At 40.8% G+C, this 18,054-nt stretch overlaps 1 protein-coding gene and 1 long non-coding RNA gene across 21 annotated transcripts in view; one reads left to right on the plus strand and one right to left on the minus strand.

Moving 5' to 3' along the window:
* The window catches only part of LOC110151446 (uncharacterized), a 176,858-nt gene that overhangs the window by 147,420 nt on the left and 11,384 nt on the right, over positions 1 to 18,054 (plus strand). For 8 of the 12 annotated variants that reach the window (XR_011483665.1, XR_011483664.1, XR_011483668.1 and 5 more), the window contains exons 2-4: positions 5,522 to 5,743; positions 11,777 to 12,040; positions 15,371 to 15,482. This is a non-coding gene — a long non-coding RNA (uncharacterized lncRNA). Of the gene's footprint in view, positions 1 to 5,521; positions 5,744 to 9,638; positions 10,342 to 11,776; positions 12,041 to 15,370; positions 15,483 to 18,054 lie in introns of those variants that run through there. The other 4 variants (XR_011483675.1, XR_011483672.1, XR_011483671.1 and 1 more) reach the window with 2 other exon arrangements.
* Positions 12,151 to 18,054, minus strand: part of ITPR1 (inositol 1,4,5-trisphosphate receptor type 1) — a 344,659-nt gene continuing 338,755 nt past the window's right edge. For all 9 annotated transcript variants that reach the window (XM_070455631.1, XM_070455630.1, XM_070455627.1 and 6 more), the window contains one exon: positions 12,151 to 13,499. In XM_070455631.1, the coding sequence (XP_070311732.1) occupies positions 13,413 to 13,499 (87 nt within the window). In that variant the 3' untranslated portion in view covers positions 12,151 to 13,412. The remainder of the gene's footprint in view (positions 13,500 to 18,054) is intronic.

The following is an 18,054-nucleotide window of genomic DNA, read 5'->3' on the forward strand; positions in this document are numbered from 1 at the left end:
ATTCTCCAAGTGAGGCTTCAACAGTATATGAACTGTGAACTTCCAGATATTCAAGCTGGATTTAGAAAAGGCAGAAGAACCAGAGATCAAATTGCCAACATCCGCTGGGTCATCAAAAAAGCAAGAAAGTTCCAGAAAAATACCTACTTCTGCTTTATTGAATATTCCAAAGCCTTTGACTGTGTGAATCACAACAAACTGTGGAAAATTCTTCAAGAGATAGGATTACCAGACCACCTGACCTGCCTCTTGAGAAATCTGTATACAGGTCAGGAAGCAACAGTTAGAATTGGACATGGACCAACAGACTGTTTCCATGTCAAGGCTGTATATTATCACCGTGATCATTTAACTCATATGCAGAGTACATCATGAGAAATGCTGGGCTGGATGAAGCACAAACTGGAATCAAGATTGCTGGGAGAAATATCAATAACCTCAGATATGGAGATGACACCACCCTTATGGGAGAAAGTGAGGAAGAATTAAAGAGCCTCTGGATGAAAGTGAAAGAGGAGGCTGAAAAAGTTGGCTTAAAACTCAATGTTCAGAAAACTAAGATCATGGCATCTGGTCCCATCACTTCATGGCAAATAGATGGGGAAACAGTGGGAACAGTGACAGAGTTTATTTTTGGGGGCTCCAAAATCACTGCAGATGATGACGTCAGCCGTGAAATTAAAAGACACTTGCTCCTTGGAAGGAAAGCTATAACCAACCTAGACAGCGTATTAAAAAGCAGAGACATTACCGCCAACAAAGGTCTGTCTAGTCAAAGCTCTGGTTTTTCCAGTGGTCATGTATGGATGTGAGAGTTGGACTGTGAAGAAAGCTGAGCCCCGAAGAACTGATGCTTTTGAACTGTGGTGCTGAAGAAGACTCTTGAGTGTCCCTTGGACTGCAAGGAGATCCAACCAGTCCATCTTAAAGGAAATCAGCCCTGAATATTCTTTGGAATGACTGATGGTGAAGCTGAAACCCCATTACTTTGGCCACCTCATGTGAAGAACTGACTCTTTTGAAAAGACCCTGATGCTGGGGAAGATTGAAGGTGGGAGGAAAAGGGGTTAATAGAGGGTGAGATGGTTGGATGGCATCACTGACTCAATGGACATGAGTTTGAGTAAACTCCAGTAATTGGCGATGGACAGGGAGGCCTGGCATGCTGCAGTCCATGGGGTCGCAAAGAGTAGGACACAACTAAGTGACTGAACTGAACTGACAACCAGAATCTTTAAATTTTTTTTCAAAGTTAAGTAATATCAAAGAAATTTAAAAGTGAGCAATAAGTTTGGAAAAATGGTTCACTGTAGAAGATATGAATGGCATATTATTTAAATGTTCTAATCTTATACATCTTTTGTTGTTTGCTTGTTTAATCAACAAGGGTTATCTGGGTGGGAAGTTTTTGGCACACTCTTGTTCTCTTTGTACCTTGATGAATTTTAACTTGTTTTTGAAATGTTAATTCTTACAGGTAAAACCCTAGTCAGTAAAAACTCTAATAAGGTGTGTGTGTGTGTGTGTGTGTGTAAGTAAAAGTAAACACATTTTTAATAGTTTTTTCTGGTTCTCCAAGAGTAGCAGTAGTGAAAGTAAAAGGAAGCCACAGACTCTCTTGGCAATCCTTGTAGTAGCTTCGTCATTCTGTACGGTCATGCTGATTAACTGACTTGTTCAGCCTGTTTGGACCAGAAGAAAATAGGACTTTCCCAGTTGTATTCAAATCCATCAGGCATGAAAACAGATGGGTGATTTGTTCTTCTTGTCTTGTCTTAAACATGAGCAACTGCCTGGCTTCTGCTTAGGCAAACGTGGTAGGTGGAATAATGGGTCCCTCAAGGATGTTCATGTCCTAATGCCTAGGCCTTGTGAATATGTTACCTTCCATGGCAAAAGGGATTTGGCAGATGTGGTTATGTTGAGGATGTTGAGATAGGGAGACTTCCTGGGTTAGTCACATGGGACCAGTGTCATCATAAGAGTCCTAGTAAGTAAAAGAGGAAGGCATAGCATCACCGTCAGTGTGGTACAGGCTGTGAGGGATTTGATCAGCCATTTCTAGCTTTGCAGGTGGGAGCAGGCAAGGAGCCAAGGAATGCAGGCAGCTTTAGAAGTTGAAAAAGGGAAGGAAATGAATCTACCCTAGGGCCTCCAGAAGACTTTAACCCTGTCAACTCATTTAAGACTTTGATAACCAGAAGCTTAAGGTAATTTTAAAGTTTTGGAAAATTTGTTAATAGTAGCAAGAGAAAACAAATGCAGTGTATTTATAGGACTGTTGTTTGTAAGTTCTAAAAGACAGGCATTTCTTTAAAAGTAGAAAAAAATCCTTTTTTTTTTTTTTTGAGTCTCACTGCCAGCCCTGCTAGACTCCCCAGTGGGCAAATTTCTGACCCAGATCCTCCTAATCACTGTGAAATAATACTCAGCTCAAAAAGTAAGTACAGTGCATTTGCTAAGGACAAAGGCGTTGTGACACAACCCAGACGTTAGCAGTTCTCAGAATATGGGCCATGGACAGCCTGCATCAGAGTTCCTGGGGAGCAGGTTCCTTCAGGCCTGGACCTTTACCCCTTTCCACTGGTTTTTTCATGTCAAGTTTAGTGAGGTATAATTTGTATATAGCAAAATATACCCTTCTTAGGTTACAGTACTATGAATTTTGAAAGGTTTGTATAATCAAGTAACCGCCAATACACTGAGGTTATTTCCATCACCCAGCATGTTTCACTTGTGTCCTTTTGTAATAAATTTCCTCTCCGTACCGCCTGTCTCTAGCAACCACTGACCTGATTTCCGTTCCTGCAGGTTTTTTCGAGAATGTCACATCCATGGAATGACAGACCATGTGGCCTTTTGCGTCTGACTTAGTTTGTTTAACATAATCCTTTTGAGATTCATCCACATTGGGTGTATGTTCATATGTAAAGAAACCATGCTTCTGTGTTACCCAAAATGGCCATAATTTTTTTTTAAGGTAATTATTTGGCTGTGCTGATTTTTAGCTGTGGGGTGCAGGATCTTTAGTTGTGGCATGTGGGATCTAATTCTCTGACCAAGGATCAAACCCAAGTCCCCTGTATTAGGAGCCTGGAGTCTTAGCCACTGAACCACCAGGGAAGTCCTGGCCATAATTTCTTGATGTGTTTTGTCTCTCTTGGTGTGATCTGAGAGGTGTCATAACTGTCCCCGGATGGTTGAGGGGTTGTCTTTTAGCCTGGTTGGCTGAGGGAGTCAGGTGGAGAGAAGGGTGTGGAGGGGCAGGTTTGTCCAGAGGACAGGTGCATGCAGAGAACACAGTTGTAGGTTTATCTTTTCCAAGAATTGAAAGAGGGGGGAAGATCACGGTTGCCTAATCATGGCTCAGACAGTAAAGACTCTGCCTACAGTGCAGGAGGACCCAGATTCGATCCCTGGGTCTGGAAGATCCCCTGAAGAAGGGAATGGCAACCCACTCCAGTCCTCTTGTGTGAAGAACTCCATGGACAGAGGAGCCTGGTGGGCTACAGTCCATGGGGTCACAAAGAGTCAGACACAACTGAGCGACTAACACACATAGAAAGAGGGAACAGTAGGGGATGTTTTGAGTTGTGGAGCAGGACTCATTGAGTATTGGTTAATTATAAGATTCAGTGGTCTGCAGCAAAAAAAGTAGTGACTGCTTGATCTTTTATTGTCTGTGCAACTTCTTTTGGGCCACTGCTAAACTATTGTCGTTCAGTCGGTCAGGCGTGTCTGACTCTTTGTGACCCCATGGACTGCAGCATGCCAGGCTTCCCTGTCTTTCACCATCTCCCAGAGCTTGCTCAAACTCATGTCCAGAGTCAGTGATGTCATCCAACCACTTGTCCTATGTCATCCCCTTCTCCTCCTGCCTTCGATTTTTTTCCAGCATTGGGGTCTTTTCTGAGTTGGCTTTTTGCATCAGGTGGCCAAAGTATTGGAGCTTCAATTTCAGCATCAGTCCTTCTAGTGAATATTCAGTATTGATTTCTTTTAGGAAATTGACTGGTTTTACCTCCTTGCCATCCAAGAGACTCTCAAGAGTCTTCTCCAGCACCACAGTTCAAGAGAATCAGTTCTTTGGCACTCAGCCTTCTTTATGGTCCAGCTCTCACATCCATACATGACTACTGGAAAAGCCATAGCATTGACTAGGCAGACCTCTGTCAGCAAAGTAATGTCTCTGCTTTCTAATATGTTGTCTAGGTTGGTCATAACTTTTCTTCCAAGGAGCAAGTGTCTTTTAATTTCATGGCTGCAGTCACCATCTGCAGTGATTTTGGAGCCCAAGAAAATAAAGTCCATCACTGTTTCTATTGTTTCCCCGTCTATTTGCCCTGAAGTGATCAGACCGGATGCAATGATCTTCATTTTTTGAATGTTGAGTTTTAAGCCAGCTTTTTCACTTTCATCAAGAGGCTCTTTAGTTCTTCGCTTTCTGCCATAAGGGTGGTGTCATCTGCATATCTGAGGTTATTGATATTTCTCCTGGCAGTCTTGATTCCAGCTTGTGCCTCATCCAGCCAGGCATTTCTCCTGATGTACTCTGCAAATAAGTTAAATAATCAGGGTGACAATATACAGCCTAGATGTTTTCCTTTCCCAGTTTTTAACCAATCTGTTATTCCATGGCCATTCTAACTGTTGCTTCTTGACCTGCATACAGATTTCCCAGGAGGCAAATAAGGTGGTCTGGTATTCCTATCTCTTAGAATTTTCCACAGTTTGTTGTGGTCCACATAGTCAAAGGCTTTAGTATAGTCAATGAAGCAGAAGTAGATGTTTTTCTGGAACTCTCTTGCTTTTTCTGTGATCCAGTGGATGTTGGCAATTTGATCTCTGGTTCCTCTGCCTTTTCTAAAACCAGCTTGAACATCTGGAAGTTCATGGTTCATGTACTGTTGAAGCCTAACTTGGAGAATTTTGAGCATTACTTTGCTAGCATGTGAAATGAGTGCAATTGTGCAGTAGTTTGAACATTTCTTTTGCATTGCTCTTCTTTGGGTTTGGAATGAAAACTGACCTTTTCCAGTCCTGTGGCCACTGCTGAGTTTTCCAAATTTGCTGGCATATTGAGTGCAGCACTTTTAACAACATCATCTTTTAGGATTTGAAATAGCTCAGCTGGAATTCCATCACCTCCACCAGCTTTGTTCGTAGTGATGCTTCCTAAGGCCCACTTGACTTTGCACTCCAGGATATCTGGTTCTAAGTGAGTGATCACACCAAAGGGGTTATCTACATCATTAAGATCTTTTTTGTAGAGATCTGCTAAGGACTGCTAAATAGTCCTTCCTGAATGAAAGACTCTTACCTGGCCCTGGCTCCAAAACCCCCAAGGACATAAGTGAAGGCTCACAATCTTTTCCCCCCTCAAATGTCTTGAGCCCCTTTATTGGCAGGAATTGTGCTATGTACTGAATGAAATGGACTAGTTACAGTCTTTACCCTAAGAACTCTTACTTAGCCTCTCTGAGAACTCTGGCCTGGTATTTACCAGATCTTCCCCCAACAGGTGGACAGCTGGAGGCCAGCACCTTATCGGCAGGATCACCGCGGTATGGTGAAGCACGGGCCTAGCGAGGAGCATGTGCACTGCAGTCAGTCCTCCAGTCCTTGGATATGGAGCCTCTGGATTCGCAGCCCATGGCAACAGAGGGCTGATTCTACTCCTCACCTAAGGGGTTTGAGTGTCCTCGAATTCTACTACCCAGGGGTTCCTCCTGGATCCCACAGGGTGAGTGTATATGATCCCATGATCTGCCTTTAAATCCCAGGTCTGATGTTCTAGTTTAGTCAAATTGCTTCACCTTTCCAAACTGATGTCTTCTTCTCTAAGATAAGGAGGTATCTGGAAGTGGGGGAAAAAAGCTATTTAAAAGCTAGTTTCTCTTTGAGTTGAAAGCTAAACAGATAAATTATGGTCTTTTTTTGTTTGGTCAAGGTAAAAGACTAATCTCAATGGGAGGGTTGGGTCCAGGGGGCTAAAATTGTTCTGCATAAAAAAGAAGTAAATTTTTTTTTTTAATATTTATTTTTATTTAATTATTTGGCTTGTCAGGTTGCGGCATGGGGGATCTAGTTAGCTGGCCAAAGATGGAACCCAGGCCCCCTGCACTGAGAGTGCAGAGCCTTAGACAGTGGGCCACCAGAGAAGTCCCAAATTTTAGCTTTTAGTTGAAGCTGGAAGAAACTTTTTTTTTAAATTTTGTTTTTATTTTGCCTTTATTTGTGCAGGGGTGATGAAAGAAAGTGGGTCCTAGTATTACACTCTAAAGAGGCCTGCTCTTCACAACACCCGGATGTTCATGTGTTTTAGACCAGAGGGTAGAGCCAGCTGTGTCTACACTAGGGTGGGGTGGAATAGAGAGAGGGGAGGTGATGAGAATTAGGTTGCAGTCAAGACTTAGGATCAAAAAGTGACCAAGTTGTGAGCACTCAACTTAGAATCCTTGCAATTGTTAAGGAAAGTCATGGGCTTCACACAGTTATATGAGATACTATCTAAAACTTGCATCTGAATGTGAAAGATGGTACAACATAGGACCATGGACATGTCAGGGATAATATCTACCTAACAGGGTTGGGAGATTTAAATGTAGATAAAAGTACTTCATAAACTAAAGAGATACATCATCACCCCTAGATAAAATAAATGTCTTTCTCTGAAGGTTTTGTAAAAAGGAAGTCAGACTTAAATTCAACACTGATCACAAATATGAGAATAATTATCCAGGAGTTGTGAGCTCTATGATAGTTTTATTTATGAATTCAGTTCAAATGGATAGTAAACACAGTTTGGATGTTAAAGATAACAGTTTTAAAAAATGACTCCATATGACCCAAACATGTCATGTCAAGACTTGGGAATTTAGCCCACATTAGCAGTCATTCCCCATTTCTTTCTGACACCCCACCCCCGTTAGCCCAGAGCAACCAATCATTTATTTTTTGTCTCTTATAGACTTGACTTGCCTCTTCTGAACATTTCATATACATGAAATCATACTATATGTGGTCTTTTATGACTGGCTTCTTTCATGGCATAAAATTCTCAAGGGTCATAAATGTTGCATGCGTCAGTATTTTATCCAACCATTTTTTGTTTTCTTGAAAAAAATGTTTAGTTAACTTTTTTCTTTTTAAGAACGCTTTTAGATTCACAGCAAAATTGAATAGATAGTACAGAGAACGCCCATGTTCCTTTCCCACTCCTTCATTGCCAGCATCCCTCAGCACTGTTATGGTTGAGGGAACCTACATTGACAGCATGATCACCCATGGCTTACATTAGGGCTCACTCTTTTTACGTCCTTTGGGCTTTGGAAATGTATAACATCTTTCCACCTTTACGGTCTCATCGCCCTAAATCCCGTGTTCTCTGTCGCTCATGCCCCATTCCTACCCCTGACAACCACTGCTCTTTTTATTGTCTCCATAGTGTTTTTTCCCAGAATGTCATTTACCTGGATTTATTTAGTATGTGGCCTTTTCAGATTGTTTTTCTTCTACAGAGCTTTCTGACAAGTTTTCATGAGATGCTATAGGTGACAAGGTATATAAAAAAGATTAAATCACTAGCTTAATTCAGTTCTGAAATGGACAGGTTAAATTCCTGGATTGTCTACAGTTTCACTTACATAGGAGCACTTGTCTTTTGTGAGGTCATTACAGAAATGCTGGCGAACTCTTTCCATTAGCAGTTCTTGCATACAGTATGCACTTCTTGTGTTGTGGGACTCTTTTTTTTGTTGTTGTTCAGAATTCACCTTAGGGGTTTTCTCAGACTCGGCATTCTTAATCGATCGTGGTTTTTAGCTTTCTTTTTTCTTTCCAGGCTGGGTGGATGATGCAGTTTCACTTCTAGGTGTTAGGATTCTCTTTCACACTGGTTTGTCATGACCTTAAAATATTTAAAGTCTCTCCTTGGGTTCTTTATTTTTTTTTTTTTCTTTCTTTTTTAATGTAGTACCCCAGTGGGCTAGAGATTTATTTTACCAAATGAGTTTAAACCACCAGCAACTGGGGAGTTCACAGCCCATGAGCATTGTCAAACTTAACCCAGTGTAAAAACCTGCCAGTGGTCTTTTTATTTTCTTCCACTGGGTAGGTTTTGAGGTCCGGACGTGAAGGCTAGTTATGCTTCTGAATCAGCCTTGAGGTTGCGAGTTGCCTAAGGTGGCATAGGATACCAAAGACAGAGAGACGTTTGCTACGACGATCAGAATCGTCTTAGTTTGTAATAGCCAGCCTCGTTGTCGCCTGGAGATTACTAACGGGGCCCAAGAGTCGCTCTGAGCTGTAACCACCCACAAAAACCACACGCATGGCATTTTACTCAAAACTCTACTTTAACCACTACTTTGTGATGCAAAACTGGCGGAATTTTGGGTACTTTCTGTAAAATCGAAATCTTTATGGGGGTTTTCCAACATTCTAGTTGATTGTGAACAAGTGATCAGTATAACGAAAGGAAAGCAGGGTTGGCCAATCAACACCGACTTCTGTGGTACAAAGGATGCCAGCCTGTGTGGGATATTTCATGTGGAGAAAGCCACCTTGTCTGAGAAAACGTTCTCCTGTTGAAAAATGCAGTTAAATAAGAGGTATTGACATGAGATGGGTAGTTGTAAAAGATAGAGATTTTAGAATCTCCTTATCTTTGCCACAAAGTTTTCACTCTTGACAAAGTAATCACCTTCAGTACGTTCTAGCGTGTAGATCCTCTTAGGTTTGAAAAGGAAATCCATATGTATTGGACAAAATATAGTTCTGCATAAGGACTTCCTGTAAAGGAAGAACCATTATGGGAAACTGCTACTAATAAGATATGATGGCCCTTTTATGGAGGGAAAATGGTAGGTGTGAGAGCTCTCGCCTGTTTGGCCGAGTCAGGGGGCCTTCGTTTATTCTGGACTTAGGTCCTTGGCCAAGTTCCTTTACCACTCTAAGAGCTCAATTTCTTACCTTTACAATGAAAATCTTCTTTTCATGGTTAATATTCTGTTGTATATATGTACCACAGCTTCTTTATCCATTCATCTGTCAATGGACATCTAGATTGCTTTCATGTCCTGGATATTGAAAACAGTGCTGCTATGAACATTGGGGTACATGTGTCTTTTTGAACTATCGTTTTCTTTGGGTATATGCCCAGTAGTGGGATTGTTGGGTCATATGGTAGCTTTATTCCTAGATTTTTAAGGAACCTCCATACTGTTTTTCCATACTGGCTGTATCAGTTTACACTTCCAATATTACTCTGCCATAAAAAAGGAATGCATTTGAGTCAGTTGTAGTGAGGTGGAAGAACCTAGAGCCTGTGAGAGTGAGATAAGTCAGAAAGAGGAAAACACACACGTGTATATACGGAACCTAAAAAAACAGCACTGATGAACTTACTTGCAGGGCAGGAAGAGAGACACAGGCATAGAGAACAGACTTGTGGACAATAAGGGGATGAGCGGGTGGGACGAATCGAGAGAGTAGCACTGACTTCTGCACACTACCGCGTGTGAAATAGGAGCTGGGGGGAGCTGCCGTTTGCACTGGGAGCTCAGCCCCGTGCTCTGTGATGACGGGGCGTGGGACGGGGGTGGGAGGGAGGCTCAAGAGGAAGGGAATATATGTATTATAGCTGGTTTACATTGTCATACAGCAGAAGTCAATACAACATTGTAAAGCAATTATTCTCCAATTAAAAATGCAAAGTTTCACTCCTGCTCTATGGCAGATAGGAACACATCGTCTCAAGAACCTTCAGTAAGAGTCCTTTGTTATGACATCCTGTCTTGTGTAAACTTGAGTTTTATTGTCATATAAATTAAGCCTGCTATCAAGCACACTTTGTTTTTTCAAATCTGTGAAAACATTATTTTAGCAAAACCCAACTCTACTTGTATAAGTACATACCTATTCTCCTTTCATAATTAATAGTCTTAAAAGACTAAATTTCCATCTGTGTAACCCAGAAAGCTCTCATGATTAGCCTTAAAACAACTAGCAGAAACTTTCAGGCTGTCTCTCATTAGCACATTATCCAAACCAACCATGGGAGGAAGATACAGAAATCAGTAACTGAGATTTTAATGTGATAATTCCTTAGTTTACCGTGAAGAGCTTGGTAATTTCCCATTAGCACGTAAGTAACACTGTGCTTAGGTTGCTACTGCAAAGACAGTGTTGCTGGTTAGCTCCCACAAATAAAGTTTGCTTGCTTTATAATTGACGTTAGGAAATGTTTAAACAGGGTGAAAGAGCAGTTTTTACAAGCGCAAAATCAAGCAATTCATTTTCAGAAAGTAGAACCAAATGAAACCAACCGAAGAAAAACAGGTAAGTTGAATCATATTTTTTAAAAACAAAATAAAGAGTTGTATTTTGTATGTGTGTGTGAATAGAGTTACACAGTTCTAAGAACAGTTGTACAGGGTGGAATATCAAATAAAGCTTTAGGACTCAGAAGAATGGAAGCTTTATTTGTAGGAGGAAACAGGGTTTATCACTACAGAATTTTAGGGACATAGTAGAAATGGGAAAGATAATATAAACATTAGAACAGTGGAATGGAGTTTCCCAGACCCTTTGACATAACACATGGTTTAGTTAAGGAAATTGGCAAATTCTTGAAATCTCAGTTGGTCCTACAGCAAACTTTTAAAATTAAATCATCAGAGCTGAAAAAACTGTCCTGCTTGTGAGCACTATGCTGTACATTTGTTAGTCCAATAGCACTGATTCTTCACCTGAGTAACTTATTTTTTAATTGAAGGATAATTGCTTTACAGAATTTTGTTTTCTGTCAAACCTCAGCATGAATCAGCCACAGGTATACATATATCCTCTCCCTTTTGAAACTTCCTCCCATCTCCCTCCCCATCCCACCCCTCTAGATGTCACAGGGCCCCTGTTTAATTTCCCTGAGTCATCAGCAAATTCCCATTGGCTATTTTACATATGGCAATGTAAGTTTCCATGCTACTGAGTAACTTTAAAGGCGACTTGGACCTTGAAATACAAGTGTTGAAAAAGCCGTGTCTGGAGAAAGGTGAAATCACAATTATACATCAAAGGCCACGGGAGCTATAATTTCAGATATTGTTTCAGTTGTACCAGCTTTGTGTTCACACCCAAACTCCGCTGGTAGAATCTACTGCATGTGGGGTGGAGAAGAATTCCATTTATTTTCTGCTGAAGCTGGCGAACTGAATGAAGATCTGTATCTCAAGTGACAGGAATCAAATGAAACATGACAAGCCTGTAAAAGCTGCCACCTGAACATGTCAAAGCAGAACTTGGCGCTGAATGAGGTGGACAGGGGCTGGGAGACAAACCACACAGACTGCCTCGCCGGGCTGGGCAGCTCGGGAGGTCAGAGGGAGAGCCAACGGGAGCAGGTCTTCGTTGGGCTGGGGCTCACGTGGCAGGGTTTGGCATGGCGTGCTGGTGGTTTGTTCATAGATACAAGTACATATCTATCTTGGATTGGTTTTATTATGGAAAAATTCTATGGAGATATGCTGTATTGACTGGAAAATGATTCACTTGTTTTTTAAGTTACCAAATTTATAACGTAGAAGCATTGGTTTTGAAGTTAATCATTAAGTGGAGTTTAATCCCAACCTAGTTTCTGACATTGGATGGTAATTACTCTTATTTAGCAAAGCACAGAGAAAATCAGCGTTATAAGAGCAACCAGGGCAGGCAGTGCTCTAAGGAGGGGACGCCTTTCTCTGCCTTTGGGTGAGTTAGATTTGTCAAACATTTCCAGCTGTCGCGCAGGCCTCTGCCCATTGAAGGAAAGCTGACTTTGCTGCTCAGATGACAAGTTCCAGGTCCCCCAGGGAAAGTGCAGGACCGGGAGCCTGAACCAGCTTCTGGACTCGACCACGTGTGCCCACGTTAGCCGTGACAGTCTGCTTGGCAGTCACCCATCGAGAAGAACCAGTGGCCACTGGACTGAACCCTCCCCTGTATTTGTTCAGGAGCTCTCAGAGTTCTCATTCCTCAGGGAAGCACTTTCAGAATCAACCTGGTAAGTAAGCCATTTATACTTTTAAGTTGGTCCTAAAGAAAATATATAATTGGAATAGCTGTGATGATGTACAGAAACGTCTAAATGAAAGCCATCACTCAGTCACAGTATTTTATTCTGCATCATTTATTAAATATTTTTATATATGCATTTACAAACTTTACTCATTTCAGAACTCAGCTTTCAATACATTTTTAAACGTTTTTTGGTAGAGAGAGTCTCTTGTAAAATGAGATCCATGTACAAAACTAGGCAACAGATATAAAAGTTTCCTCTCATACTTTTCATCCATCAAGCAAAGAAATCATGTGATAAAGAAAAAAAACTCAAACGTGGCTCGTTCACAAGAATAACATGTCAGTGTTCAAACTATGAGTTCTAATGGGATAGATCATATTTCATCTCTATCAGGATGGCTATAGTTTAATACTTCTTAGCTACTGTAGCATGTTGGTTCTGATGAAGGAAAAAAATCAACTGTTTGGACTAGATCATCTAGAGACCATCAATTATTCATTTCTTTATGAAGTGACACCAAAATTCACCTTGGAGATGACATTGATGGGCTAGCAGTATGCATTTACCTCAAACGTGGCTTAGAAATTTCCCTTTAAAAAATTCATTAACTTGGCAAACTAAAGTCTGAGCCTCTACTTTAGCGCTCTTACTTAAAAGACATAGTTTAAATGATCAATTCAGAAGCCTAAAAGTATCTTTGAAACTAAAGTTGCTTTTCTTAAAATGAATGCTGACCTGACAGTCGAGGCTCGGAGCACGGTCACTAGGAGACAGAGGCACTGGTGCCGCTAGCAACGAGAAGCACTGTCACCGCCAGGGTCACTGTATGGCACAAAACGCCTGGGGGCCCGAAACTCACTAGTAATATGGTTTTGGCAGCAGCATCATTTAACCATTTGTTACATACTCTTCACACACCAGCTTCAAAGATGTGCACTCCCCTTAGGATACACAGGAGTTACAAATTTATGGTGATTGCATAATTGGTATTGCACAGTTTTATTAAAAAACATAAATACTGGTTATTCTAGATTTAAATACAAAATACATGTCATATACTTTTAAATCTATAATGTGGTTCAAGTGCAAGTCAGGTGCTTTCTTTAGTCCTTCCCCAAAAGGCATTTTAAATACTTTTTTGGCACAAATGAAATTTCACCCTGCCAACAATTCTAATTACAATACATATATCCAAACCTGGAGAGTAGCAATCATATACATACAGTATAAAACTGAGTATTTACAAATATACTAAGCATAAATGTAACCTCTGTGGGTGCATCAGAACTAATTTAGCAAGACCCACACTAAAAATAATTTAAAAAGGTAAATACGATGCCTTTAGTTCATTTGCTTATGCTGGTTGCTGTGGGTTGACATTCATGTGAGGAGGATGTCCTAGAAGACCAATTCTTTGTTTCTGCTTCCTTTGTTCTGTCATCTGGAAAGTTAAAAAGTTTCATCATTAGACCCAGACACTTCCTGTACGTCAACTTGTATACTCAACCATAGACTTACCTCTGTGGTTATGGTTTATACTGAAACCCACTTTCTACAAATAGCATGCCGTTAGTATATCAAACACACAGCTTCAAAAAGGACATCTACCTGGGCAGAATGGGGAATTCTGTGCCCTAGTCATGCAATGTGACATTCAGAAATTCTGCTTGCTACTTGTTTCATAAAGGAACAAAAAGCAGTTAAAGCACAAGATTCTTGTTTCCCAAATCTACGTCCAAATAATGGCTTTGTATAAGAGTTGCAACATGCTAAACACTCAAGAAACTGTCTAATGTGTTTAGAACTCTAAGTTTGAGAGAGATTAAGTCCATTGTCTTCAGGGTGTCTCGGTTTTTCTCCAATGGTTCTTGGGTAGTTTTGAGAGAAAAAAAAAAATCACATAGCGTTTCTAGGGAGATGAGAATGTCCTTAACACCTCAGGTCCAAGGCGACTGAATAACATAAATCATGGCCTGGCACTCAGCGGTGACCAGTCCTCACCCCCTACACACACCAAGGTCAGGAAAGACCATTTCTTAAGGCTGCTCAAATGAAACCGTCTTTTCAAAACTGCAAACAAGAAGTTGGGACCTTTTATTTGGCGGCTGAACTAAACCAGTTCTCATATTGACAGGTATCTAGCTCAGTTCTGCCTATTTCAGGGCATAATTAACTCCCTGTATTTAGATTTTTCTTAACCCAGTTATCCCAACTCTGGATTTGATGCTGGGCATTTAGATCAATTAAGGTAAAAAAGCTATATGAAATATCGGATAAAATTGTTATCTCTAAGTGGTTTTAGATCCTGCTTCTAGATTTTTGGCTTCCTAAAGTCAGAGAGGAATTAGGGTTTAGCAGTATTAATATAAAGAATGTGGGCACTGGAATCAGACAGACCTATTTCCATAAGGTTTTTTATTGTTGTAACTTTTCAAAGTCTGTTTCTTTATTCATATAAAATGAGGGTAATAATTCTGACCTCATAGAGAGGATGTATGTAAATTTTCTAATGGTGTGTATCACATTGTAGATGCTTATATCTCAGTTTTACCTGGACTAATTTTTGGTACAAAATACCCTGAGAGAAAGTAAAAACGAGAATATGTTACCTTGAGAATATGTTACCTCAATTCAATTTTAAAGTAGTTATTTTGCCTTATTTGAAACAGCAGTTTTCCTTTCATATCAAAATACTTTGTTGAGACTCCTATGAAATGCCTTCAGTTGTATTTTAGGAGAGAAGATTTACAAGAAGTGAGTATTTCCAAAAGGTAACTTTTTACAAAGCGTCTTATGAAGAGTTGAATTAGGGGTATTCTGCTAGCCTCGAAAGTTTCCTTAGATGAGAGACAAATCTTTAAAGGAGGTTTCACAATTCTCTACTATACTTCACAGATTCAGCTGCAGGAGAGCCTCCTGTGACTCATGGAATAAATTGACAACTAGATGGTGATGCAGTCAGTTATCTCACTGCCTGATACTTCACATACTCAGCCCAGACTTTCACCCCCAAACTAGTCCCCTGGCAGGTAGCCTTGAGAAGGACTCCAACATAACTCACTAAATTTAATAATCTCCACATTCTCAATGATTTAGGAATCTTGGTGGGCTCAACTCCTACTGATGGGTACTCAAAGCTTCCATTTAAAGATGCTGAGATTTTTCCACTGTTGAAGTTGGCCACTGAAGTTTTTCCTGAAATTTTTCTATAAATTTCTACTTACATTTGAGATGATCTTCTCTGTATGTTGTGTAGCCTCATGCCTGTGTGTCCAATCGACTTCCTGTGACTTTGCAATCTATTGGCTATAGGCATCACCTGACACCTCAGTGGCGGTCCGACTCTAATCCTCCAGGCTTGTCTTCCTAAAATAACGATCGCATCACCGCCCCTCAGTCCCTGACCTTGAAGCTCCCTACTGAGGTGAGTGGCCAAAACCCTTGTTCAAGCAGAGGTTGTACCTGGTAATTTCAAGAACCTAGCACACACTTCCCTGGGGCTTCTTCCTTGGTGGTTCAGACAGTAAAGAATTCATCTGCAATGCAGGAGACAGAGGTTCCATCCCTGGGTGGGAAAGATCCCCTGCAGAAGGAAATGGCAACCCACTCCAGAACTCTTGCCTGGAGAATTCCATGGGCAGAGGAGGCTGACGGGCCACAGTCTGGGGGGGGCAGAGCGACTGACACTTTCACTTTCAGCACATACTTAATTTTGCTTCCTATTTCCCTAGAATAATAATTCTTAAACTTTGGCATGTGCCAGAAGCACCCCGAAGACTTGTTACAACACAGATCAAAGGGCCCACAGAGTTTCCATAGAGGAGGCTCAGGGTAAGGTCGGTGAATCTGCATTGCTAACAGGTTCCAAGGTATTGTTAACGCTGTGGATCTAGGACCACACTGCTGCGTTTCTTCTAGAAATGCTCTAGAAGAGCATTTCTCTGTCTCAGAAATAGGCCAAGATCCTTAGAAAAGTTACATTTTCATATACTTGAATACTTAAAAAGTACTTTGGGTATATTTTCTCAAAATGAGATCTCAGGGATGATTCTCTGCAGTTGAGCACATGGTCGGCACACAAATCTGACTGCCCGAATTCTGTTTTGATCAACCATGGCCTTGTAGACAGAATGGCATCATCTAAGTGAGTAATCAATGTTAAAGTACCAGGGGCAGCTGCTTAAGTATTTGGCCCTTTGGACACGATTCTCATCCAGTGATAATTATATGGGAACAGTAACGAAAGAAAACCAAGTAGTTCATATACTTGAATATTTTTTTTTCAAAGTATTCAAGTATATGAAAATGTAACTGTCCTGTTGATCTTGACCTATTTCTGAGATAGTCAGTGAAACAGACCCCACCCTGGGACTGAATTTGGCCTATAGGAAACCAAGTCCAACACTGCTGACCAGGTAAGTTTTCCCTGGTCCCTTGGTATATATTCTCCCATAATTCCTGGCCTTATTAGCTCAATTAAACCTACTTACCTGTCTGTCTACATAGATTCACATACACTATATATATCTTATTTAAGGCATCATTATTATCTGTTACTATTACCCATATCAAAACAAAGTCTATCCTTAGCACATTCTCTCTGGACATTTTTGAAACAAACCTGACTAGATAAAAATATCATCAGATTGAGATCTAAGGTAACAACTCAACATTTTAATACTGAAAAATCTATTTTGATTAGTGCAAAATGTCCCATTTGTAGTAGATACATTGAAAAACCCTCAAAATCCACATTTTGCTAAGGATGAACATTTGAAGCAATGTTCTTCTTCATAAACTATATAGAGACTAGCTTGAATTTCTGTATGCCTTCTTTTTGACTCAGTCTAAACAGAAAGCAAATGATATGGTAGCTTTACAGGTCAGAAGCAACTAAATGTCTAAAAGATTTTTCGTGAAAATAGTGTCAACTGCAAATGGGCAAAATCTGCTGTACCAGTGTAAAGGATTAAGGGCTCGCACTGCAGAGAAAGTTCAGCCACAGCACACAAAAGCTGCAGCCTGCCTTCCTGTCACAGTAAGGCCATGGCTACTCAGATTCTAAGTAGCCTGGAAACTCCAGTCACCACAACTGATCTTTCAGTTCAGTTCAGTTGCTCAGTCATGTCCAACTCTTTGCAACCCCATAGACTGCAGCACGCCAGGCCTCCCTGTCCATCTCCAATTCCCGGATTCCATCCAAACTCATGTCCATCGAGTCAGTGATGCCATCCAACCATCTCATCCTCTGTCGTCCCCTTCTTCTCCTGCCCCTAATCTTTCCCAGCATCAGGGTCTTTTCAAATAAGTAAGCTCTTAGCATCAGGTGGCCAAAGTATTGGAGTTTCAACATTACTCAACATCAGTCCTTCCAATGAACACTTAGGACTAATCTCCTTTAGGATGGACTGGGTGGATCTCCTTGCAGTCCAAGGGAATCTCAAGAGTCTTTTCCAACACCACAGTTCAAAAGCATCAACTCTTTGGCGCTCAGCTTTCTTTCTAGTCCAACTCTCACATCCATACATGACTACTGGAAAAACCATAGCCTTGACTAGATGGACCTTTGTTGACCAAGTAATGTCTCTGCTTTTTAATATGCCATCTAGGTTGGTCATAACTTTCCTTTCAAGGAGCAAGTGTCTTTTAATTTCATGGCTGCAGTCACTATCTGCAGTGATTTTGGAGCCCCCCCCAAAAATAAAGTCTGACACTGTTTCCCCATCTAATTGCCATGAAGTGATGGGACCAGTTGCCATGATCTTAGTTTTCTGAATGTTGAGTTTTAAGCTAACTTTTTCACTCTCTCCTTTCATCAAGAGGCTCTTTAGTTCTTCCTCACTTTCTGCCATAGGGTGGTGTCATCTGTATATCTGAGGTTATTGATATTTCTCCCAGCAATCTTGATTCCAGCTTGTGCTTCTTCCAGCCTAGCGTTTCTCATGATGTACTCTGCATATAAGTTAAATAAGCAGGGTGACAATATACAGCCTTGA

Source organism: Odocoileus virginianus, chromosome 26, assembly GCF_023699985.2.
Source record: "Odocoileus virginianus isolate 20LAN1187 ecotype Illinois chromosome 26, Ovbor_1.2, whole genome shotgun sequence".
Lineage (NCBI taxonomy): Eukaryota > Metazoa > Chordata > Mammalia > Artiodactyla > Cervidae > Odocoileus > Odocoileus virginianus.